The following is a 24,762-nucleotide window of genomic DNA, read 5'->3' on the forward strand; positions in this document are numbered from 1 at the left end:
CTTGTGCCGTATTCCCCACAGATTTTAACCTAGATGGTCTCCAGTCGTCCACCCTGGTCACTAACATCAGCTTGCAGGGACGTGATCGTTGAGTCCAGCCCCCTGCCGCAGGGGCAGGAAGTCAGTTTGGGTCAAAGGATCCCAGGAAGATAAGCATGCAGATGTTTCTTAAAAGTGTCCAGAGTAGGTGCTTGCACCACCTGTGGAGGAAGTCTAGTTCAGGCCTTGGGGGCTTGGACAGTAAAGAAGCTTTTCCTTTCGTCACCTAAAACAGTCTCGGAGGACTTTATGACAGTTGGACCTTCTCATCCCTTAGGGCACTCTGGTGAACAGGTATTCCCCCAGATCCTGATGCACATCCCTTATATACTTACAGGCTTTCACCAGGTCACCCCTGACCCTGTGCTTTTCCAGGCTGAAGAGTCCCATGGCTCTTAGCTTCTCTTCATAAGTCCTGTTCTCTTGCCCTCTGATCGTGCGCATGGCTTGCCTCCTCCTTGAGCTTGTCCACGTCCTTCTTGAATTGTGGAGCCCAAAATTGTATGCAGTACTCCGGCTGCAGCCTCCCCAAGGCTGAGTACAGCGGGAGGATGACATGAGTATTAGGTATTTGAAAAATTGAAGCTTCCTTGTCTTGTTAGTACCTTGAGGAGCAAACAGCTATGTCTTTTCCTTTACTCCAAACCAGTTCAAAGGAAAAAAATACCTGATATTTTGTCTTTCCTTCAGCCTTTTCTTTCTATGTGTGTTTAAGCTTCCTGTTTCATAAATAACATGACTACCTGCTATATTTCTGATTATAGCTTATCCAGTCATTTGTGTTCCTGCAGGTTGAGGAAGATAATCCTGTCTCTGTGTACTGATTAAGTAAATGTAGTCTCTGTGAGCAGATTAGAATTTTTTAAATCAAAGTTTAAGTACTATAAAAATGAATTACTTAACATTCTGTAAGGAAGCTTTCTATTTGTTGTTAGTGAGTAGGCAAGTGAATTTTCCATATATATTTCATATCATGGTCCCAGTATGAAAAAGCAGTTATTCTCTTACTGAGTTTTTTAATCGCATGAGAAGTTCACTGACTGTTATGACTGAAAGTTGATCATATGTGTGAAAGGGGAGGCAAAAACCCCACTAGCTTGCCTGAGACTCCCTCCTGATGCCCCCCATTACTCACCGCAGGGGCGAAGATAAACGGCAGCTGGAGAGAGATTCTGACACAGGTTCAGCAATTCCAGAGCTTCCTGAGCCTGGGAATTGGTGGACGCCGGGGGTGTGGCTTTGGTGAAGCACGGACTGCTCAAAAGGCTGGGGTGGGCGTCGGGGAGAATGGAGAGGAATGCCGGCGGGGAGATACCGGCTGCAGAGTGAGGGAGCACAAGCCCGGATGCAGGGGAAGGAGGCTGAGCATCTGCCGGAGAACACCAGCATGTCGGACAGGGAGCTCAAGCCCCAGGAGCACAGAGACGCTGGGGAGCTCCACTGGAGGAGGGCAGTCCCCTGGGACACTCAGGAGAAGGGCCACAACCCCGACAGGATACCTGGGTACCACGACAGGAAGGGGTAGTAAGGGGCCGCTGACACCCCATGGGAGCCCTGCCAGGAGGGAGGTGTGGGAGAGCACAGAGCCCAGCATGGGAGACCCAGGCAGCGCTGGCTGGTGGGACCCAAGAAGCCTAGCCACAGGTCAGGCAGGCTCCAAGGGGAAAGGGATGTGGACCCAAGGGGGGCTTGCCCGAGAGAGCTAGCAGGGTCCTGATATAGGGTGGCCAAGCCTTCGAAACACCTACTAGGCGGAGAGGGATGGCGGAGTCCTTGGTGAGACTGAAGGCCCCTGGGAGACGAGATCCCAAGAGCCCATCAGCGGACAGGCTGATCTCTTATGTTCATTTTAAAGTTACCATTAACCCTAGACCAGGGCATGTTTAGTTGCCCAGGCCACAGTCCAAAGATGAAGGATGGCCTTGGGAGGTGTGACGACCAAGACAACCTGACTTGTGGAGGCAGGTGATATGGATGAGATAGGATCATCCCGGTGTAAGATCTGCGGAGAGCAGAGTCCTCCCGTGGCTGTAGATGTGGTGAGGTTAGGGTGAAGGGAAGGTTGGAGTCTCGAAGAAACTCAGGGTTGAGATCTCTTCAGGCCAGCTACAGGGAACTGCCTCCCAAGAAGAAGAACAATGAATATCAAAGATGTGGCAGGCAACTAGATACAACACCCGAATCATCTTGGTGGTGCTGAATCCGGATATCACCCTGACATCGCTGGGGTGCAAGACGCCAATCAAGAAGGGCCGAAGCCCTGTAACACCTAGCAGCAACAATATGCTTAACTGCATTTTTGGATTGGGGCCTGTTGTTAACCAGTTTCATCCCAAAACTGGTTAACAACAGGAAACTTGGTCTGACTACTCATTATAATATAAGTGTACTGAGTCTTTACTCATTAATTTGTAAAATTATATAAGCTTAGAATGCAGAATATGACCATGCTTTATCTCATTGTTTGTTGTGTTTAAACAAGTACAAAGTTCATATTAGAAAAAAAGGTTTTCAGTAATAATGGCACTGTTTTAAGATTTTTTTGAAACTAATATAAATTGATAATTCATTTCACTCTATTATAATATATATATAACTATTTAACCATTACATTTTTCTAGAGTCTAAAGATCACCATTAAGTCATAGCCCTGTTGTTCAATGTAATGTACAGACATTTGAGTGAAAGCAGTTGCTAGCCCAAAGCAGTTATTTTGCATTGTCATATTTTTTGGTTTTCCTTAAAATGAACAGTGACATAATTGCAAAGAAGTTACGTAAAATCTAGGTCAGCCCCATGGGCTACAGGCAGCTTGTGAATAGTTAACATGTTGCTAATGGGCTCCCATTGCCCAGAGTGCTCCTACTGCTTCCTGGGTGTCTGAGCTTCCCCTTCTCTGTTAGGCAGGCCAAGGAGTCTGCATAGCCCTTGTGGTGGGAGGGGTCTGTATGGCAGGTAACTCATGTTTTGTAGCATCTGGCTGCTTAGAAGTAGGAGAGCCATGATCTAGATTGAGGCTTATGTCATTAGTATTGGAAATCCAGAACTGATAGAAGTGTGAGAGTTAGCAAGTTTTTTATTCCATGGGGATAATGGGAGTTCATTATCTGAGTAGTTATGTCTAAGAAAAATTGAAGTCACTTAGGGTGCTTATACACATGCTCCCGGAGTAGGGAACACTTCAATTAGAGTGGCTTTGAGAGCCACTGTAATTAAAGTGCCTAGAGCGCCACATGCATCAGTGACCCTGCAGTGAAAAAAGGCAGTGGGTGCGCTTTAAGTAAAGCTTGCTGAATGCGTAATTAAAGTGCCCTGCCACCATTTTTTAGCATGGAAGATGCTGATGTATGTGACATTGGAGTCTGCTGGAGCACAGTAATTACCATGCTCCAGCAGATTCAATTAAACGAGTTAATTGTTGCACGTCTATCGGTGCCCTTAGATTCCTTACATTGTTGCAAATCTTAGGATTGCTTTAGTTAGAAATAGATGGCACCAGCAAAATACAGCGTCGTGTGCTGTCATTTTATGTATTTGTTATGTATATTTTCCTGTGCTGTAATAGCCTTATGATTTGTTGAGTCTCCACCTTGGATAATTTGCTTCTTCCATTTATCTTCCTGCTTCTGGCCTCGGTTCATTTACTTTTAAGTTCATTTTCCAAAGATCCCTTCCACCATATGTAGTGCTTTCCTTATTTTCATGTTTTGGCCTGAATTGTATGTTTTGAAAAAATAAAATATTCAGTCTTAGGGCAAAAATATAAACTTTAGACAAATTTTTCACCTTGTGAGTGTGTAGGTATTTAGAGTCAGATTGGAGAAGCATAACACTTATGTTCTTTAGATGTAAGACACTTTGTTCTGCTCGAAGGTAACAGAAAGTTGTATTGGAAGCCTTAAAAGGACTGTTGTAGGAAAGCTATGAATTTACAAAATATTTCTGTGTGTTGTCTTGAATATAGTTTTTTATTCCATGGGGATAAGATAACGTATAAAAATATCCTTGTCATTGAGAAGACAAAGGATCATTACAAGTATTAAGTCAACACTGCAGTTTTATTTTGTTTTCATCTTGGGCCCCTGGAACACATTTATTTAATGGCATGATAAGATCCCAGCAACTGCTGCCTCTTGCATTGCCACATGCTTGGCAGGCAGAAGGAGTGATTTTGGGATGGGGGATCATATCCCAGTTGCATCATTACTACTTGCCAGTGCAGGGAGAGCCGGAGATTATGAACAGTTTCAGTCCCAGGATGGCACTGGACTCTTCAGCTGACTTCAGTGAAGTCTGAGGGCTGGGACACAATCAGCAGCCTCTTGTCATTGACTGCATATTGGGGACCCTGATACATGTTCAGTTTAGGGTGCGATGGAAACCATCCACAACATTTTACATATATTTTGTGGGATAATTTTTTGGCTTATTTCCCATTTTATCACATTGTTAATTGCCTGAATGTGTGGCTGTGTTACTATTTAAGACTTGATTAACTGGTTAATCATGTCTTAAGTGTAATGTCTGCCAAGGTTCTTTGGAGAAAGTTAAAATTTGTTTAGGAGTAAAATTTCATTATGACAGGTCTTTATTTCCATAAAAGTTTTTACTGAAATTAATTGATAATCCTGTAGGAATGTTGTAAGTCCTTCCATCTTAATAGCTTTAGAATTCATTCAAAATCATAAAATATAGAGTCAAGTGACTCTGAAGGAATAAGTTGCAAAAAAATTTTAGAAGTGTAAAATTGGATAAAAACAGAATTGATTTGGATTTAATTGTGAGCTTATTTTATTTTTCTCTTGAAAGTGAAGAAAATCATTCAAGCAGTTTGGAAACTTTTTGTTGGACAGTTATACAGCATTATAATTAATTTCCTTCTTTAATATCATTATTTATTTTTTCATATAGGAGAATATATAAAAAACTGGCGTCCAAGATACTTTCTGTTGAAGACGGATGGATCTTTCATAGGATATAAAGAGAAGCCCCAAGATGTAGATCTGCCATATCCCCTCAACAACTTTTCAGTGGCAAGTAAGTCTAAGTCTCTTCAGCATCTATTATATCTACAGCATTTAAATGTTCTGTAAGTCACTGAATGTCTTGCATAAGATGTTGTGAAACTGATTTTGCTTAAAATATTCAATTATTTTAGGTGCTGTCATTGGTTGTACATGACTCATGAATATGTGTATAAAGGGGCATGGATATACATCCAATATTAAATGTTAGTTTTATAGATAAATATCTACTAGTTAACGCTTAAGGGTGCCTATACTCATGCTCCAATGCATTCTGATTAGAGTGTGTCGAAGTAGACTTGATTAATCAAGTCTAACGGAGCATTGTAATTAGAATGCTCCAGTGTGCCGCAGTGTCTCATGTATTCAGTATCCCATATTTCAGAGTAGCAGTAGGAGTGCTTTAACTAAAGTTCATTGAATAAGCTTTAATTTAAGCGCCCCTATAACCATTTTGAAATGTAGCACTGAATACATGAGATGCTGTAGCATTTTAATTAGAGCGGCTCCTGAGAGCCACTCAAATTAAAATGCCCCTTTAACCCCCACCCTGGAGCACATGTATAAGCATCTGATGTTTGTAATTTAGAGGTACATTATTAACTCTATGAGTTTGATTATGTAAATTAAAATTGTACACAGTCAAAATCTGAAGTGCACTTTTGTAAATAGTATTAAAGATTTTACAAGATGTTTGGTCTAGGAACATTTTTTATTAGTTTTTGGAACTTTTTAAAACCTTGGTAAACCAAAAAGAAAATTCCATGCAACTGTCACAAGAAGAAAATTACTAGGAAAACTTTACCTCTACACAGATTCTTACCCTCTTTCCCCTTTCCCAGTTATATTTATAAAATCACTTGAAAACTTAAAGTAATTAGAAAATTATTCAGACTGTCAAATGCCACAAAATCAAACTAAAGGATTAGCCTCTCAGATAATCAGGTAATCAGCTCTGCAGACTGGTTAATCAGTAACTCCAAGCAATCAAACAATTTGCATGTGTGAGCAAAACTGAAGTATGTACCCAGTGGATAAAATTAAGCCAGTTCAACTTTTCAAAGTTTCAAGGAGATTTTAAAAAGACAGCTTTAGTTAAACTCCACAAGGTGGGATAGAAGGAAGGTGCTTATCACTGGAAAAAATGACCCATGTTGTTTTTGTCATAGAAATTGAAGGATTTGTTGGGACTAAGTTGAAGGAGAAAAAAAAATGAATATTGCAAGTTTATAGGTAGAGACTGGAATTTTCAGCAGAGCCAGAAGTCAATGGATACTTTAATCACATTAGCTTCTTATGAAAAATCTAATTCAGATTCTACAGATCCACAAGGATAATTTATCATAATAGTTGACAAGTTATACTGTTAGCTAAGAAGATTGATAGGATATAATACACAAACTGTACTGTGTATAAATACTCATGGCAAAAAAAAGACTGAGTAGATTATAGTATACCTCATAGCATCCTCAGTTCTGGAATGGCTGTAGTTGGGAAAGACCATATGGCCAAGTTTGAGGAATAAAGAAAATGAGTAGAAGCACAGATAATATGATTTGATTGTTGTATTGAAGACTGTTAAGAACATGTATGCCACAAAAAGATGAGCTTTGAAAAGTTAGGGAATCATCTGATTACAGAGGGCAGGTTCACATTGCCCCATGGAAGAGAGTAGCTGATGGGAAATAGACAAAAGCTTAGTATCAAGGGAACTAGAAAAATATAGTAGAGATGATATTAGGTAGTTGTAATTGAAATATTTTAGTGGAGGACCTAGAACCCAGGAGGAGGATTCTAAAATAGGCAATGAAGGAGCAACCAGTTAACATGTCTAAAACTCTTGGTGAAGTAGATAAGTTACTGCCTTTTGGAGAGAAATAAGTTTAGCATGTTGGGTTCCCATAGAATATATAGAGTAGAAATAACAGTACCGTAGGTGAAAAGAAAGAAAGAGATATGGGTATCTTGGAGAAAGGGTGGTAGACAAGCCCCCCAAGAAGGAGCTTTCACAGGCCTGTATTTTTGCTACTTACTGGGCATGTCTACACGTGCTTTTATGCATGTCTAAACTTAATACACGTTAGCCTAATGTGCATTAAAGGTGATTTAGGTGCTAATGTGCATTAACACGGTGTGCAGACTGACTTGGGACTAAAGTTAATTCCAAGTCAATGGACACAAACTGCGTCAATGTACATTAGCACGTCTACATGTTCGCTAATGCGATTTAACTATTTGTGCAGTAATTTGATACCTGCTTTATGCCTTATATCACCATATAAAGGTGCATTAAGGGCATGCAGTATAGACGCATGCCATTAATGAACCTTAAATTGAGCTAATGCGCATTAAATGCTCACATGTAGACACGCCCATTGAATGTTAGGACATCATTTTATTCTGTTACTTTAAGGACAAATCAGAGCCCTAGGGAAAGGATATCTTTGTTTTTGAGGAAAGGATTTCCTTGGTTTGCTCTGCCAGAGTTAAAGCAACAGCAGACAGGAAAGACCTTCTAGCTCTAGTAGAGAGACTGCCAACAACACTGATATATTCTGAAGCGGACACTAAATAGAAAAAGGACAGTGTTTTAGAGAATGCTGAGTAGAAACCTGAAAAAAACTCTGCCTAAGCAGCAAGCAACAGTAGGAAGGCAGGCAGAGCAACCAGAGGATATTGCAGATTGGGGCTTCGTGGCTTTTCATCTTTCTCATATATTATAAGTTATTATTGTATCCCTTTTCCAGGGCTGTTTGCCCTATGAATTATCTGTCTGGCCTTCTTTATATTTATATTCATCTTTCATGTAGTCATCTCAGGGGTTCACTTTGACCAGGGATTCCTCTCGTGCAGCCTGCCTGAACATCAGTGACTACTACCTTTCACCTTCCTTTCCTGGGTTTATCTTGGGATTGGGTCTTTCCTTTTACCAGCCTTGATGCTCAGGTGACCCCTCAGGAACACTCAGTGAGAAGTTAGTTAAACATGTTGCCTGTCTTTACTTGGTTCAATATAACAGAAATAATATTTACCATGTGCTTCAAATTGGGGCAGTATAACTGACCCCTTACTAAGGAAGATTTGGCCTTTGCTTTTTTTTTTTTCTTGTGGAAAAGCACTTGCAGGTAATAGGGTTGTTTGACTTGAAATACCTAGCCAGATATTGAAGAAGGTCCAAATGCAAACTGGAGACTCACCAGTTAATCTTAGCAGCCATCAACAAAAGGGTTTCCTGTGCTCCGTAGAACTGGTGAAGCCTATTTCATTATTCAGTCCATCTTTGTCCTTGACTTGCTTATGGGTACCAACACTGTAGAGCTGCTGCTGCTTATTTGATTTGGCAACTGCACCCAACATATACATACATATTGTTAGCAGCCCTGAAGCAGGAGTCTCCATGTGCACCCATTTTTGGATGCGTCACATCAGAAGGAAAAGGCAGAAATGGACTTTTGAAGGGCAGATAAATATCTGGACTATTGTGAAGTCATCAACTACAATTGCTTTCCTTATGTATGATTTTATACTCCTCTGGGAAGAGTAAATTCTCATTTCACCCAGATAGTAGACAGTTTCTAAGAATAGCACTACTGATTGATTTCTCGTGAGTTCACTGGCCCAACACTGAGTTCTTGCCTTGTATACATCAGCTTCAGGAAACAAGATTGCTTTTAAAATATTCATTGGGAAATATCACAGACTTAAAGAGCGAAGTCCTTCTCTGGTTGCTATATTCTAATGGGCATGTGGTTTAGGCAATAGTTCCTGTGGGAGGAGAAATGCATAATGAGCAGAACACTTGCACTGTATTAACATTGATTACTTTTGTATCATAATTTCTAAAGGTCATCCTACTTGATACTTGTATTAAAATCTCATCTGATATACTAGAGAACAAGAAATTTTATATCTTGCTTACCAAAAAAATTCCTGTTGAGGTCCCCATATCTAATCCACACAGGGTCTAGAGTCTTTTTGGGAGATGGGATGCAGTTGTGTTTTGTTCTGTTGTAAAGGATCTTTAATTAGACTAGTTTGAACTCCAGTGCATTCTTCACTGAGTTTTTGCTATCTTTTAAAAACATACAGTCCCATAACATTTATACTAATAAGTTCTGATCAGTGATATTTTGCTGGCTTTGAAAATAATTTCAGATTCATAGAGTATCAGATTGGTGTGGCTTCCCAACTTGGAGCAGAGAAGTGTTAGTCTGAAGTCAGGAAGAATACATAAGCAGTGGCTTAGTTCATCAGAAGCTATGAAGCAAACTGCTGCTTACAAAAATGTATGCATCTTTGATTGAATTAGTCTATAAGGTTCAAATCTACCCTGCCTTCTTTGCAACTTTGACGGTGGTAAGCACATTTCCTTTCGTCTCCCTTATACAGTGCGGAATGAAGACCTATCATCGTACATCTGTGCATAAGCATAAAAATTACACCATCTAGAAAAGAACTGAAATAGTACAATATGACATTACACTTGGAGATTAGCAAAGGATTATAATTTGTTTGTCCACTGCTTTATCTTTTAGGGGATGAAGTCAACAACAGGACAAACAGCTTAAACTGCCATTAAAAGCTATACAAATTAATCAAAACCTCATTTGAAGGCATTCTGTCTCTTTTTCAATGCATGGTAAATTTCAGTATTTGGTATGATGTCCTTTGATGCAGAAGTTCCTGAGCTGGTGCATATTTGTTTCTATAAAAGTAGCGTAATTTCTCCTCATAGTATCTTACTGGGCAGAGGGTGATACCATCATGACCAGGGTGGCAATGACTGTATGACATCATGCAATAGATGATGCCACTATGCATGCTACTTCATGAAGTGAGAACGTGATTTTATTCCAATGCTTGTTATCCAAGCATAGAGTATGAAAGTGAGTTCCAAAACCAGTCTTTCTCTTTTTTTTTCTTATGTAAACAGAAAAGCTAAAGTTTGTGGTGGTCCCTTGACTATCCATGCTTGTGGTTCCATCTCATAGGTAGAGTGTTGTTGAGAAGCTTTCATTGATGTTGTCTGTGTTGTGCTTGCCTGGAGTTCAGAAGTTATCAGGCTAGCAACTTTCATTGAGGATTGTATTCACTTCTTCAGCTCAATTCTGTTCAAAATACTGTTTCCCAGAGGTCTTGTCATTTTCTCTTAACTCTCTCAGTTTTAAAGGCCAGTGGATGGTGAGAGACACTGGGACATGGCAACAGTCCCTCCATTTGAGGACACATGTATGCCATCCTGGTCAAGGACCAGCATTTAGTTATTGGGGAAATATAAAGCCTATTACCATATGAAATCAGTTGTAAATTCACAAGGGGAGAAGCCTTCATCAATCAGACATATATATATATATAGCTCATTGTAAAAGGAATGTGTTTCAATGTTACCTACAAAGAATAAATCTGATATTTTATGTTACTGGAATCTAGCTACCTCCCAGGTTGAAATAAAGGCAAAGAAAGTTCCAATTACTTGCCCAATATCATGCCAGAAGATGTCAGAGTAGTGAAGAGAACCCTTATCATGCTCTAACAGTAAACTAAATGCAGTTTTGGAGAAATGTTCAAATATTAAACTAAATGTCTCCAGATCAACCCATATCAAATCAGCAATGGGAGAGAGGAGGGTACTTTTCTTAATCCAAAGAGGAAGGAGGCAGCAGAGTAGCATGGGAGAAAAAAGGAACTGTTGTTTGGGGAGAAGGAAAGAATGGGGATAAGAACACTTGAAGGTAAAATACCAAAGGTGGCAAGTTTCATATTAATCCTGCATTTATGGATTAAAACAGGGGTTGTTAACTGGGGGTGTGCGGAAAGGGGCTACGCGTGGGTGGGTGGGGACAAAACGCCTCCAGCCACCACCCTGTGCTGTCGCCTCCCAGGAGCAGCGCCAGGGGGAGATGAGGGCAGTGGTTCACCTGTGCAGGCTGTGCAGGCTGCACAGGCGCTGCCTACTTGGCTGGACACAGGGGGCGGAGGGGCAGGGCAGAGAGGGTTGAAGCTCACATGTGGCGGCCACCGCTGCCATTCATCACCCTGTGCTACTGCTGCCACGTGCAAGTACCCCCCCCCACCCGCATCTGGACGCTGCCCATTTCCTCCACTCTGTGTCCGGCTGCCCCCACCTCCTGCTCCACTAGAAGTGTACCCAGAAGGGGTACACTCCTTAAAAATGGTTGAAAACCCCTGGATTAAAATAATGTTTCCCTGTGAATTAAACACTGGGATTAGACACTGTTTCCTGTGGATTAGGGACTGTTTCCCAGTCTTCATAGTTTTAGAAAGACAGGGGCCGGGGCACAACCCAAGGGCTCTTCCTTTTTATTTCATAGATTTCATAGACATTTGGGCTGGAAGGGACCCCGGAGGATCATTGAGTCCAGCCCTCCTTCCCAGGGGCAGGAAGTCAGCAGGGGTCATAGGGCCTTTACTGATCTATTCTTACTTGGCCCTGTAGATCTTCCCTTCCTCTTTGCCCACTGAGCCACCTTCAAAGGAAGTCTAGAGAATTGACAGTGCCTAACCCGTGGCCTGATTATTTGAGAAATTTTCTGGAAAGCAGGAAATGCAGGCTGAAACCCCTCTGGGTGAGAGGGGGTGAGGACCTGGGTCTCCTGCTCCCTGAGCGAGTAGTCTGACCTCTTATTGGGTTAAAAGAGTGGGCTAAAAGATTATTTTTTTCTGTGACTAAGGCTAGGTACAGACATTCAAAAAGCCCAAGGCAGAGTTGATCTAAGTTGCATGGTTTTCTGTAAGTGGTGTAGTTTAGATAGTAGTGAAGTGAAGAGAGTGTACATTCGCCCTTTGGTGGGAGTGGGGCAAATCTTAGATCAGATTCTGCCACTTTTAAACCATTCTATCTGTGCTGAGCTTCTGTTTTGTTATAGGTATAGATTGGTTTCAGATCACTTATACCAGTTGCTGTGGAGTAAGCTACGGTATGAGTTCTAGAGTGCACTAGTGGTCCTCAACCTTTTTGGACGCAAGGCCCCGCTCGCTGCCAACCTACAGCCCCCTGGCCCTACCTCACTCCCAACCTACAGCCCCCATTCTCCCCCCCGCAGCCCTGCTGGTGCCCCTCACTCCTGGCCCGCAGCCCCCTGGCCCTGCCAGTGCCTGTCACTCCTGACCTGCAGCCCTCTGACCCTGCTGATGCGCCTCATTCCTGACCCACAATATGCCCATGGTGCCCCAGCCGTCTTGGCCTCTTCCCACTTCCCCCAGCTTCAAGCAGCCCCTTGTAGGCTGGAATGCTGCTAGCCTGCAAGGGGAAACCTGCAGTTTCTCATGTTTTTCTCCTTTAAAGGAGAATCTGTGAGCTTCTCCTTCAAAGCAGAAAATTCATGTTTTTCCATGAACCTGGCAGCAGCAGGCTCAGTCAGCCCAGGTGTGGACTGCCGTAGCTCACCTCAGAGATGATGACTGCACCAGATCTGCAGCCCCCCTGAAATCCTCTTGCAGCCCCCCAGGGGGCTGTAGACTCCAGGTTGAGTACTGCTGCTCTACACTAACTCCCTGTGTGGACACTTGGAGCAGCATCGTTTTTTGCTTTACATGCTCAAATGGCACTTACCCAGCTGTGTACGTCATTGTTGGCACTTAACGTACAATTTGTACTTGAACTTATATCTTCCAGAAACAAGATGGAGAAGAAGAAAGACCCTCCCATGTTTTAGTTTGGTATCCTAGTGGTTAAGACACTCATCCAGGTTTTGGGCCCCCCTTATACGTAGGGTACTTAAACCTACGTCTCCTGTTTCCCAGGACATTCCCAGGACATTGTCCCTCTGGAAGCTAGAGATGTGTGTGGAGTCAGGAGAAAAAAAAGCAATCTAGATGGTGGCTCAGTGAGATGAATGTTGCTTTGGATGAGAGAGAACCCTGGGTTCTAGCATGGGTAGAAACTTCTCCATTGTTCATTCATTTTATCTAATGAATATTAAATTTCATAGAGTTCATAGACATTAGGGCTGGAACAGACCTTGGAAGATCAAGTCCAGCCCCCTGCCGAGGGGCAGGAAGTCAGGTGGGGTCATAGGATCCCAGCAAGATAGACATCCAATTTTCTCTTGAAGGTGTTCAATGTAGGTGCTTGAACCACCTCTGATGGCAGGCTATTCCAGACTGCACCAGTTAAATGCAAAGTATGGTGGGTTAGTTTCAAATGAGGGCTAGAAAGGGGACTGTATAATACCTGACCAGGATCTGTTGGTTAGAATTGTAGAAAAATAAGGTTAGAAGGTCCCTCAAGAGATCCTCTAGCCCAACCCCCTACTCAAAGCAGGATTATCCTTATCTCAACACATGCTTGTCTAAACTGTTCTTAAAAGTTTACCAGAATGCAAGTAATCTGTTTCAGCACTTAACCACTCTCATTGTGAGAGAGCTCTTTCTACTATACTACCTAAATTTCATTTGCTGCAATTTGAATATTGCTTCTTATCCTGTACCCTGCAGCCACAAAGAATAGTCTCTTGCCTTCTTCTTTATAGTCAACTTTTCTGTACAGTATTTGAAGCCTGTTATCAAATCTCCTCTCAGTCTCTTCTTTTCCAGGCTAAATGATTCCAATTCTTCCAACCTTTCTCTGTCTGTCATGTTTCCCAGACCTCCAGTCATTTTTGTTGCTTCCTGCTGCTCATTCCTTTTTTGGAGTTTGGTGTCTAAAACTGAACACAGTTCTTTAGATGAAGCTTCATTAGTGCTCAATGTAGCAAAAAACCCACTTTCCTTGACTTGTGGGTGATACTCTTTTTAATACAACTCAGTTTGCTTAGCTGTTTCTTGGGGATTCTAGGCTGAAACTCATCCAGTCTTGCTGACTTAAAAACAGCCAGCCTGTTTTCCCTGCTTTTTGCTGATTATCTTCTCCTGTACCCTTGCTGCCAGCTGCATTTGTCATCTCATACTTTGACCTAGAGACTCTCAAAAGATCTAATTCCCACTGGGCACATCAACACATGAAATTAATGTGCTGTAAGATTACTGTGAAGTAAGCTTTCCCTGGGAGCGCATCTACATATCTACCTCTTGGGAGCAAATTTGCTCTGGATGGGAGCAGTTCAGAGTAGGGTTACTTGTGCCCTGCTCTGCTCCACTACAGCAGCCAGGTTCCCCCCTGTGCCAGCCACAGGCTGGCAGGGGCACTGGTCAGGCCTGGGCTGGAGGTGGGGGGATGGGATGGGGAGGGGCATGGGGGGCAACTGCTTTTCAGCTCCATGCCTTGGGGCTGGGAAAGTGCCCCCTTTCCCTCAGTTATTTCCAGCCTCCCTAGCCAATCAGGACAGGGGTCTGGAAAAGTGTCCCCTCCCCTGGAAACAGCTGCAGGGGAGGGGACGCTTTCCTCACCCAGCTGGGGTGCTCTCTGCCAGTTGCCCCACTGGTGGGACAGAACCTACGCAGCTGCTGGCTGAGAGGTGAAGCAAAAGCTCCCCAGTCCCAGTGGAGCTCAGCTCCCCTGTCCTGTGGAGAGCTGGGAGCCCCACAGTACTGGGACAGGGCAGGACACAGAGAGACCCAGTTTCCATGCTGATTGGCTCCTTGGGGGAGCCGGGAGCTGAGCAGCACTAGGACTGGACCCCCTGCTGGTTGGCGTCTACATGAGCTAGTAATCTAGCACCTTATTTATAGGTACTAGCTAACTGCGTAGTAGACTAATTTACTGCACAGTAGCTGCTGCACATGGTTACAAGGTGATGCTTTACTGGGCAGTAGACTAATCGACTGACTAATCTACTAAATTAGTCTACTGTCCAGTAAAGCATCACATGTACACACCCATTTTGTATTGCACCTGTTTTGAGAACCAGTGTATGTCTCTCGTTTTAATTTAAAGCAATAACAGCTCTCTTTTTCCCCTGCTTGTCCTTTCTGAAAAGTTGTATCCATCCACGGCAGTATTCCAGCCATGAAAACCAACCCACCAAATCTCAGCTAATTCAGTTACGTAATATTTTTGTGATTGTACTAGGATTTCCAGTTCTTATGCCATATTTCCTGTGCTTGTTGTATTAGTAGATAAGCAACTTAGATGACTAGCTTGTTGACCTGCTGCTTTTCCGCTGAGAACATTGTCTAAAGCTCTCCATACTGCCCCCATTACTTTTTTATCTGGGTTTCTTTGCTCTTTACTTACCTGTGGGTTTTTGTCTCCATCCCCTGTTGACCCTAGCTAAAAGGCCTTCTAACTAGGTTAGAAAGCCTGTATGCAAAGCTACTCTTTCCCTGCTTTGTCAGGTGGACCCTATCTCTGCCCAGTGGTCTTTCTTGGAACATCACCCCAAGTTCAAGGAAGCCAAAGCCTTGCTGGTGACACCATTTGTGCAGCCACTTGCTGATTTCCAGAACGTTTCTCCTTCTACTTCTGCCTCTACCCCTGACTGAGAACACAACCTTAAGTTCCTGTCCCTTACACCCTTGCACCAAGAGTCCTGTACTCACTTCTCATCTGCTCAGGGGCACCCCGGTGATATCATTAGTGCCCACATGGTTGAGCAGCATGGCATAGTAGTCAGAGGGCAGGATCAGCCTAGGCAGCTTTCCATAACATCTCAGATTTGGGCTCGTAACAGGCAGCAGGTCCAGCTAGCAGATGGATGTCTCTGTCCTTGACAACAGGGAGTCACCAGCCACTACCATCCTTCATTTCCTGTTGGTGGCAGTGGTCTGGATTCTTCCTGCTTTCAGGGTGTATAGCTTGCTGTTTTGTACCAATGGAATAGGCTACTTCTCTTCCAGTGGCAGGGTTGTTCTTCACCTGGATGGTTCAGAAGTGGAGGACTGACCGCTGCCAGAGGTAACCAGCTGCCAGTTTCAACCTTCCTGAACATCCAGGTCGTCTTTTCTTTCTAATGCCTTTTCTACATTCTTGCATGTTTCCTTGTGCATTGTGTCATTAGATTTCTTTCCTAGGAAGTAGGAGATGCAGGTTCAAACCCCATATACGTGAATGGGGCCTAGAGCTCTTCTCAGGTGAGCGCCCTAACTACTAGGCTAGTGGGTTGAAAACTGGCTGAGTCCTCCTCCACTGTCTTAACACCTGCTGTGGAGGTTTTTTTTCTTAAATACAATTTTAGAACTTAAGTCCTTACATGAATCAGCATATGGTGCCATGTACCTGCCCGGTCAGAGTGCAGTCTACTGAGTATCATATGCACTTGATACAGAAAGTGCTCAGTAGCTTTGTGGATTGTTTGTGGAATTGGATAACAAACTGTGTTTAAATGCCAAAAACAGCACTTGGGTGGTTGGGTGGCTGGATGAATGTACAAGGTGAAATGGGATATGCACATGTCCTAACATCTGCATATATGGAATGAGTATGCAAAAAATCACACAACACGTTCGTAACTAGATATCCCTGAATGTTGGTGCTGTAGTGCAATTTAAGAGTGCATTTGTGCAAGGTAGATTACTCCACTTTAAAAGTGCTCAGAGGCAGAGTATCACCAGACTTCAAGAGCTTGAAGAGGAGAGGCAGCACAGTGGGGGAGTGGGGGAAAAAGTTCCCCTTATGAAACTTTTTCTGGGTGATGCTTGATGGATTTCTTCCACTTATTATTTATTTGCCACAGGTCACAGGAACTGTCCAACAAAGACCTCCCTTAGAACTGAGGCGGCTGAACATTAGGTCTGTGCGAAGCAGAAAGTATTCACTTTGGTTTCAGATTTGGCAATTCGGAGGGACAGTGATTTGATTCACTGTCCTGATTTGATTAGGCTGAATCCTATTCGGCCATAGCCTCTGCAGGCAGTGCCAGTGGGAGCAGCTGGGGGAGCAGCCAGATGAGCCCTGGCTTGAGCCAGGAACCCTGGGAGAAGCCACGGCTCATCCGGCTGCTCTCCCAGCTGTCCCCTTACCGGAGCGAGGCAGGCAGTGCTGGCAGCACTGGGAGAAGACATGCGGGCTGAGGGGAATGACTGGGAGCTGCTGAATGGAACCAGGAGCTGGGGGGGAAGCCCTTGTTTATTCCCCCCAGCTCCTGGCTCGATTCCTCAGCTCCCTGATCATTCCCCCCACCCCCTGCAGCTTCTCTCAGGGCTGCCAGCACTGCCTGCCTTGCCCTGGCGAGAGGGCAGCTGGGGGAGCAGCTGGACGAGTTGTGGCTTGAGCCAGCAGTCCTGGGAAAAGCCACGGGGGCTGGGGAGAATGATTGGGAGCTGGGGAATTGAATCAGGAGCTGGGGAGAAGTCCCTGTTCATTCCCCCAGCCCCCAATTATTCCTCCCAGCTCCCAGTTCGATTCCCCAGCTCCCTGATCATTCCCTGCAGGCCCCATGGCTTCTTCTGGGGCTGCCAGCACTGCCTGCATCACCCTGGTAGGAGGGGGGCAGCCGGGGGAGCAACCCGACGAGCTGTGGCTTTTCGCTGGGGCTTGTCCAGCTGCTCCCCGAGCTGCTTCTGTTGGCACTGCCTAGTGCCTGCCTGTAGAGTCTATGGCTGTATCTCTGAATTTCTCTGAGTCAATTCAGAGGCTTTTGATTTGATTCGGAGAGATTAATGGGTCTCCTGATTCGATTTGGATTTGGAGATTTGGCCGCTGAATCGGGCCAAATCTCCTCCGAATTGAATTGGCTACCGAAGCTGTGCGCAGCCCTACTGACAGTCACTTGGGAGACTGACCTCTGCCAACCAATGTGTTCAAGTTATGAGGCCTGTGTTTTCTGCATGATCATTTCAGGTCAGTGGATTTGAAGTACCTTTCAACTCCCTTAAACTCCATCTTCTACAGCTTAGATCTTCACAAAAAGTTGCATCAGTTTAACTAAAACTGTGATCTTCTAAAACCAGTTTAATAAAACTGCTGAAAAATCTTTTGTGGCAACTTTTGACTTGTTTTAAACCCCATTTATATTGGTTTAATTTACAGTGGTAAATAATAGGCACAAGCTAAACTGACATAACCAATATTTTAAAATGAGTCTTAAGCGTTTTTGTTCATTTAGCTTAATTAATTTGGTTAAATCAGTGCAAGCTCCTTATATATAGTTTTATATTATAAAGATTTCCCAAGTTTAACCCCTGCCTCCCAAGCACTTTTCTTCCATACAAACCAAGGTACTTCAACTGCCAGGTAGGTGGGGGAGGGGAGTAGTAGATACTCTGGAGGGTAGGGCTGGGATTCAGTGTGACCTAGATAAATTGGAGGATTGTGCCAGATAAATTGGAGGATTGTCCTTGTTGAACCTCTCCTAAGGTTCGACAAGAACAAGTTCAAAGTACTGCACTTAGGAGAGAACAATCCCATGCACTAGTACAGACAGGGGGCTGACTGGCTGGGCAGCAGCTCTACAGAAAAGGACCTGAGGGTTACAGTGAATATGAGCCAACAGTATACCCTTGTTACCAAGAAAGCTAATGAGATACTGGGCTGCATTGGTAGGAGTGTTCCTAGCAGGTCAAGGGAAGTGATTCTTCCCCTCTATTCAGCACTGGTGAGGCCATATCTGGTGTACTATGTTCAGTTTTGGGCCCCCCACTACAAAAAGGATGTGGACAAATTGGAGAGAGTCCAGCGGAGGGCAACAAAAATGGTGAGGGGGCTGGGGCACATGATTTATGAGGACAGGAACTGGTCTTATTTAGTCTAGAGAAGACAGTGGGGATATAATAGGAGCCTTCAACTACCTGAAGCAGGGTTCTAAAGAGGATGGAGCTAGACTGTTCTTAGTGGTGGCAGATGACAGAACAAGGAGCAATGGTCTCCAGTTGCAGCAAGGAAGTTTAGGTTAGATATTAGGAAAAACTTTCTCACTAGGAGGCTAGTAAAACACTGGAACAGGTTACCCAGAGACGTGGTGGAAGTGCCATCCTTGAAGGTTTTTAAGGCCCGGCTAGACAAAGCTTTGGCTGGAATGATCTAGTTGGGGCTGCTTTGAGCAGGGGGTTGGACTAGATGACCTCCTGAGGTCCCTTCCAGCCCTAACTTTCTAAGATAGGGTACACACATCATGATATCCAAAAGCTCTCTCTTTCCACTACACCAGCCACAACAGCAAGAAAAAAAAGTAAAAGAAAAATTTCTGACATAATATCTAACTTTTATTAACAAACAAAAATGAAAATTTAGTATAATGCTATTTTGTGTAAACAACCCCACCTATAGACAGCCAGAATTAGTGGAATGTGGAAGAATAGGTAGTTCCTGCCAATTCTGCTCCAGGTGCTTTCATGGATCTGCTAATAAAAATTACCTTTCACATATGCAATGAGTGTGCAAGTAATCACACAGCACGTTCATAACTAGGTATCTCTGAATGTTGGCTCTCTGCCTTCATTCTTTGTCTTATCTTGAGAGTAACTGAAAAGAAATGTGTCCCTTCACAGTAGGCTTTGAGTTTTGGCCAAAAATGAGAGCAACTGGAATTTGCCTGATACTTTGAAAGATTGGTCTTTCTAGGCACTTTTGATGGCAGTTGCCATTTTCTTATTTTTTTAAAAGAAAGTATTAAGGTGGAGATAAAGTCAGACTTTTTTAGAGACTTTCAGGTACTTTTTTTATAAGATGACATATTTAATTTTTCTTCTGAATTATTCAGAGGCTGGATTAAGAATATATTCTGAAAACTCATGCAGTCTTTAAATAGAAATGTAGCATTACTTTTCCAGTGCCTTAAACTCTCAGTAGGACAGAAAGTAACTGTCATCATTTGGATAATGTTAAGATTCTGAAAAAATGAGAATTTGAAGATTTCAGGGGAGAAAGTCATTTCTCTACAGAATTGAGTGGAGCTGATTTTTTAAAAATTAATTAAGGTCTAAGGGAATGATCACTAGAGGTGTAACTATGAATAAGCAACTCTATAGTTGAATTTGCAACAACATTATATATTTAAAATCCAGTTCTTAAATCTCTCTAAAACTACTTGCACAGTTAGATCAGACTAAAAATTGCTCAGAGACTTGGATAAAGTTTGTAGCTTGTGTTTGATTTCAGTTCACCAATGGATTCCGAAAACAGACCCACTCAACACGATCTGTTTAAAAATAAATGGTCTTTAAAAGTGTTTTTGAAGGAGCAAAAAGAGGGGTAGTGAATACACCACTGATATTGTTGGGGTGCTCCCAGTAAGATCTAGTATTAGGTTCCAGAACAACAGAAACCTAATGATTTGTAGAGTTTGCTTTCTGGTTCTCCAGAACAAGCCACTGGAATATTTTGAGCCATGCATAAATCCTACCTTCAGGAAATTCCTCAAGTACTGTTTACATCTTCTGTTGTGCCTGTGCAGCTAACAAGATGGAGAGATAGCAAAATATGTCCACTATGAACTGTGTCAGTCGGCAACAGTTACTCCCCATGTCACTGCAGCTGAGGGTCCTGTTGGTCTATATGACTAGGAGTCTTAAATTGGACTTGTGGTGGACAGGTATAGTGATGTTGCCATTCCTATTACCTTCCCTACTAAGACTGAGCTGAGGTTTGTGGTGTGTTGTGTGGGACATTAACTCTGCATGTTCTGTTTTTTTTTAATTTGCTCTTATTTGTCATGTATGTTTAAGGCATTCATATTGGGATCTTAACTGAGCATTTGTTGATTTTGTAATGTTTGAGTTTGAGGGTCTGAAGTCTTGTTTTTCTGGAATTGCAGTTATGTATAGTATCATGATTTTTGCAAGTCTCATTGATAGTGATTTTCCTCAAGCTTTATCACCTGAAAATATAATATTTTATTAAAAAAAATCATTTTCCCCCATGTCTCAGACTTCTAGAGAAAAGCTTTAAAAACATGAACTGAGTGTCTGAAAAGAAGACATTAAACAATCCAGGTTTTTTAATCTTCTGATTCTTAAACCAATCCCATGATTTTTTTACAGTTTGAATTGATTCATGATTTTTTTACTCTTAAAGTTGTCAGTGTAATATGGGAAGAAGTGCAACAGGAAATTTAACACCAGCTGAATTTGAATTTTTTTTAAATTTGTTTGATACATGTCCCAAACATGATACAGTGCTCAGTCATTAAGTCCTGTACACGTAAAAGTCACCTAGTCTAATAGTTTAAGACTGCATGTTAGTGATAAGGTACTATAAGACTTTCAGTCATGAAACTTTCAACCTGGATGACTTGATTCAGCATCAAAGCCAGTGTAAATTAAACGGGCCAAGCTTCATGTTGCAACATCCAAATCAGCACTCCTTCTCACATTGACGTTAAAGAACAGCTCTTATACTGACACTTCAAAAGCCTTGCCTTTTCTGGTGCTTACCAAAACTTCATAAGTTCAAGAATATTCCTTGGGTGCAAAACATACTGGCACCAGCATCAGAATACTCACAAGTGCTTCATGTTCACTGTACTGTAAAGGAAGCAGCACCCTTCATTCCTGCTTCTCTTTGGCATTGGCTGTTTCAGTGGGTGTGTCTACATGAGACACTTTCTGCAAAGTAGTGTAGTTTACTGTGTGGTAAACATGGATGTCTACATATGCACATGCTTTTACTGTACAGTAAAACTTGCTAGTCATGAGTAAATTTGCTACCTGCAAATGCAAGTAGTAAATGTACTCGCAATTAGTAATGGTTCAGTAGCCAGCTACCAGAGAGTGGGAGATTGCTCCCTGCCCCCAGGAGTTGCCTGCTGCTGGGGTGGGCTCCACCACTGGATCCTTGGCAGGGACTATGTCCCCCTGCCCTGACAGCAGGGACCTCCAAGCCCCCTGCTCCGAGATCATGATTGGGGAGTGGAGGACTGGGAGATCTTTATCTCCCAGCGCCAGCTCCATGACAGCGGGAGATCTTTATCTCCCAACACCAGCCCGGTGATTGTGGAGCTGGTGCTGGGAGCCCTTTGCTAGCAGGGACTGGGGAGCCTGTTCCCTACCCAGCTCCCTGATTGCAGAGCTGTGTGGGGAACAGGCTTGAGAGCCTGTTCCCCACTCAACTAAGTAAGTGCAGGGCTGTGTGGGGAACAGGCTCTCTGGTATGTTCCTCACCCAGCTCCACGCTCATGGAGCTGAGCAACGAACAATCTCCCCAGCTGGCTGTGGTGGGATTGGAGGGCCAGTAGGATCACTGTCAGCTGTGGCAGGACCAGAGGGGCTACTAGGATTGGCGAATTCTGTGTTGGGGCTTGGTGGCAGGATGGAAGGGGCTAGCTGTGGTTGTAGTAAAGCAATTGACTGTAGGGCAAGTGGGGCTATATCAGAGCAGCCCTCATTTGCCCTCTTGTTACTGATGGCCATATCAGCCAGGGTCTAGGGCCCCCAGATTTTGCAGCAGGTCCTGCCCCCAAACTTCTGGTAACCCAGTGAAAGCCTGGAGTGCCAGATGGCATGTCTCCCCAGACCATATGTTTGACACTCCTGCTTTGATGTAAATTACTTAGTAGTTACAGTCACTGTGGAAAAATCAAAGAGCACACCTCTTGTTTAATATCTGTGAACAAGAGGGACAGAGGCTGAAGAATATGCCTTCCAGTCAATAAAGTCCAGAGTTTCTGAGAATGTGCCTTGTCAATTGTCAGATAGTGGCAGCATGTTATCTAAAATGCCCAGTAGAAAGATATGACTTCCATCTTGGATTAATTCTTGGAGAACAGAGGCCCTGAGGTAAGTTGGGAAGTGGGTGACAAGAAGCACAAGCAGGAGGCGGCAGCAAAGGAGGCCTTCTCATTCTTTCTGAGGAAGCAGAGCAATTGACTAGTTGCCTTATATGTCTGTACATGAATGCATGGAGCCTGGAAAACAAGCAGGAAGTCATAGTTCCTGCTTGTCCTCGTGCAGTCACAGAACTATGATGTGGTTGGAATAACAGAGACTTGGTGGGATACCTCGCATAACTGGAGCACTGTCATGGGTGGGTATAAACTGTCTAGGAAGGACAGGCGGGGGAGAAGAGGAGGAGGAGTTGCACTTCATGTAAAAGAGCTGGATGATTACTCAGAGTTCCAGCATGAAACTGGAGACCAACCTGTTGAAAGTCTCTGGGTTAAGGTCAGAGGGGATCAGCAAGGGTGATATTATTGTGGGTGTCTGCTATAGACCACCAGACCAGGAGGATGAGGTGGGTGAGGTTTTCTTCACACAGCTAGCGGAAGTTTCCCAGTCACAGGACCTGGGTATCATGGGGGACTTTAGTCTTCCTGACATTCTAGGGGGGCAGTACAAAAGTGTGCAGACAGTTCAGGAAGTTTTTGCTGAGTGGTGGGGATAGCTTCTTGATGCAGGTGTTGGAGAGGCCAACTAGGGGTCGTGGTCTTCTTGACCTGCTGCTCAGCAGCAGGGAAGATTTGGTGGAGAATGTAGAAATGGATGGCAACTTGGGCAGCAGCAACCATGAGATGATTCAGTTTAGGATCCTAAGGAAAGAAAGGATTGGAAAGCAACAGAGTAAGGACCCTGGGCTTCAGAAAAGCAGACTTTGATTCACTTAGGGAACTGATGAGCATGATCCCCTGGGAGACCAGCCTGAGGAGGAAAGAGGTCCAGGAGAGTTGGTTGTGCTTTAAAGAAACCTTACTATGGGCTCAGGAATGAACCATCCCAATGCTCAGGAAGACTAGTAAGTATGGGAGAATTGCAGCTTGGTTTGGCAGGGAACTCTTGAATGAGCTACAGTTGCAACAATCACTGTTCAATGAGTTTGTTGCAAGGATCTCAGTACTTTGAAAAGTAATGAAAACAACAGGAGATGGAGAAGCAGTAGCAGCAGAAACAGTGTGTTGCAGAGCAAATTAAGAAACCGGTCAGCCACTTGACGTGGAAACGCATGCATGAGTTGCAGCAGAGTCTGTCATTTCCAGATAGGGCTTTGTTAGTGATCTTAGACTCACAAATAAGACTACATGGAAGACGGTCATCCTCAACTGCAAGGGATTGTCAATGATGATGAAGCTGAATATATAGCATGATCCACTGTGTAAACATGGTTCAAAGTCAGAAGTATGAAGACAAAGTACTGGTTCTGAGAGCTGATTAGCAACAGGCCATTAGACCTAGGTAAGTGTTGGTGAATTGGTGGAAGAGTTGAAATAGAGAGAAGTTGGGATAGGAAAAACAGACAGTGATTGCAGACAGGTTACAGATGAGCAAGAAATGTTTTATGGGGCTGTAATGAGAGGCAGTTGTGGAGAGGGGAAGGCTAGGAATCGGTATTTTAAAATGGGAGGGACTAAAGAATGGCTTGTAATGTGATGGAAGGATCCACAGGAGTCACAGGCTAGTAGGGCTGGAAGGGACCTCCATAAATCATCTAGTCCAACTCCTAATCCAACCCCAGGAGAATGAGAGGCTAAGGAATATGTTGCAATACATACTCTGTCTTTAAGATGAACTAATTATTACTTTTTATAATTTATTTTATATCATGCTAATCTGAAGACATTTTCTTTTGTACTTAAGTTTCCATCAGTCCATGTTAGAAGTAAACTCTCAAGTACAAATCAGCAGTTTTTTAATAGGATTATAGTGTTGGTGTATATTCTGTGCATCTTGTGGCTTAATTACATGGTCAGTAGTCTTATCTAGCCATATCAAGAAATTAGGTTGCAGCTGGAATCTCCTATAGGCAAAGCAATAACAGCAACCTTTTAGTGTTCTTTTTAGGTGTATGCTGAGTGGCTGTAGATAATAAAAAGAAAACTGGTGATTACATAGTTAAAGTTATAGAATTCAAACTTTAAACTTTTTAATAAAATCTGAACAGATGATCTGCTCTTCTTTTTTTTCTTTTCTTTTCTTTTTTTTTTTTTTTTTTTTT

The 24,762-nt window shown here is 43.2% G+C and overlaps 1 protein-coding gene across 1 annotated transcript in view; it reads left to right on the top strand.

Moving 5' to 3' along the window:
- Nucleotides 1-24,762, top strand: part of AKT3 (AKT serine/threonine kinase 3) — a 327,132-nt gene that overhangs the window by 164,423 nt on the left and 137,947 nt on the right. Inside the window, exon 3 of the mRNA XM_019527250.1 lies at nt 4,951-5,076. Within this exon, the coding sequence (XP_019382795.1) occupies nt 4,951-5,076 (126 nt within the window). The remainder of the gene's footprint in view (nt 1-4,950; nt 5,077-24,762) is intronic.

Source organism: Gavialis gangeticus, unplaced genomic scaffold (genome assembly GCF_001723915.1).
Source record: "Gavialis gangeticus isolate Ggan-Ray unplaced genomic scaffold, GavGan_comp1, whole genome shotgun sequence".
Lineage (NCBI taxonomy): Eukaryota > Metazoa > Chordata > Crocodylia > Gavialidae > Gavialis > Gavialis gangeticus.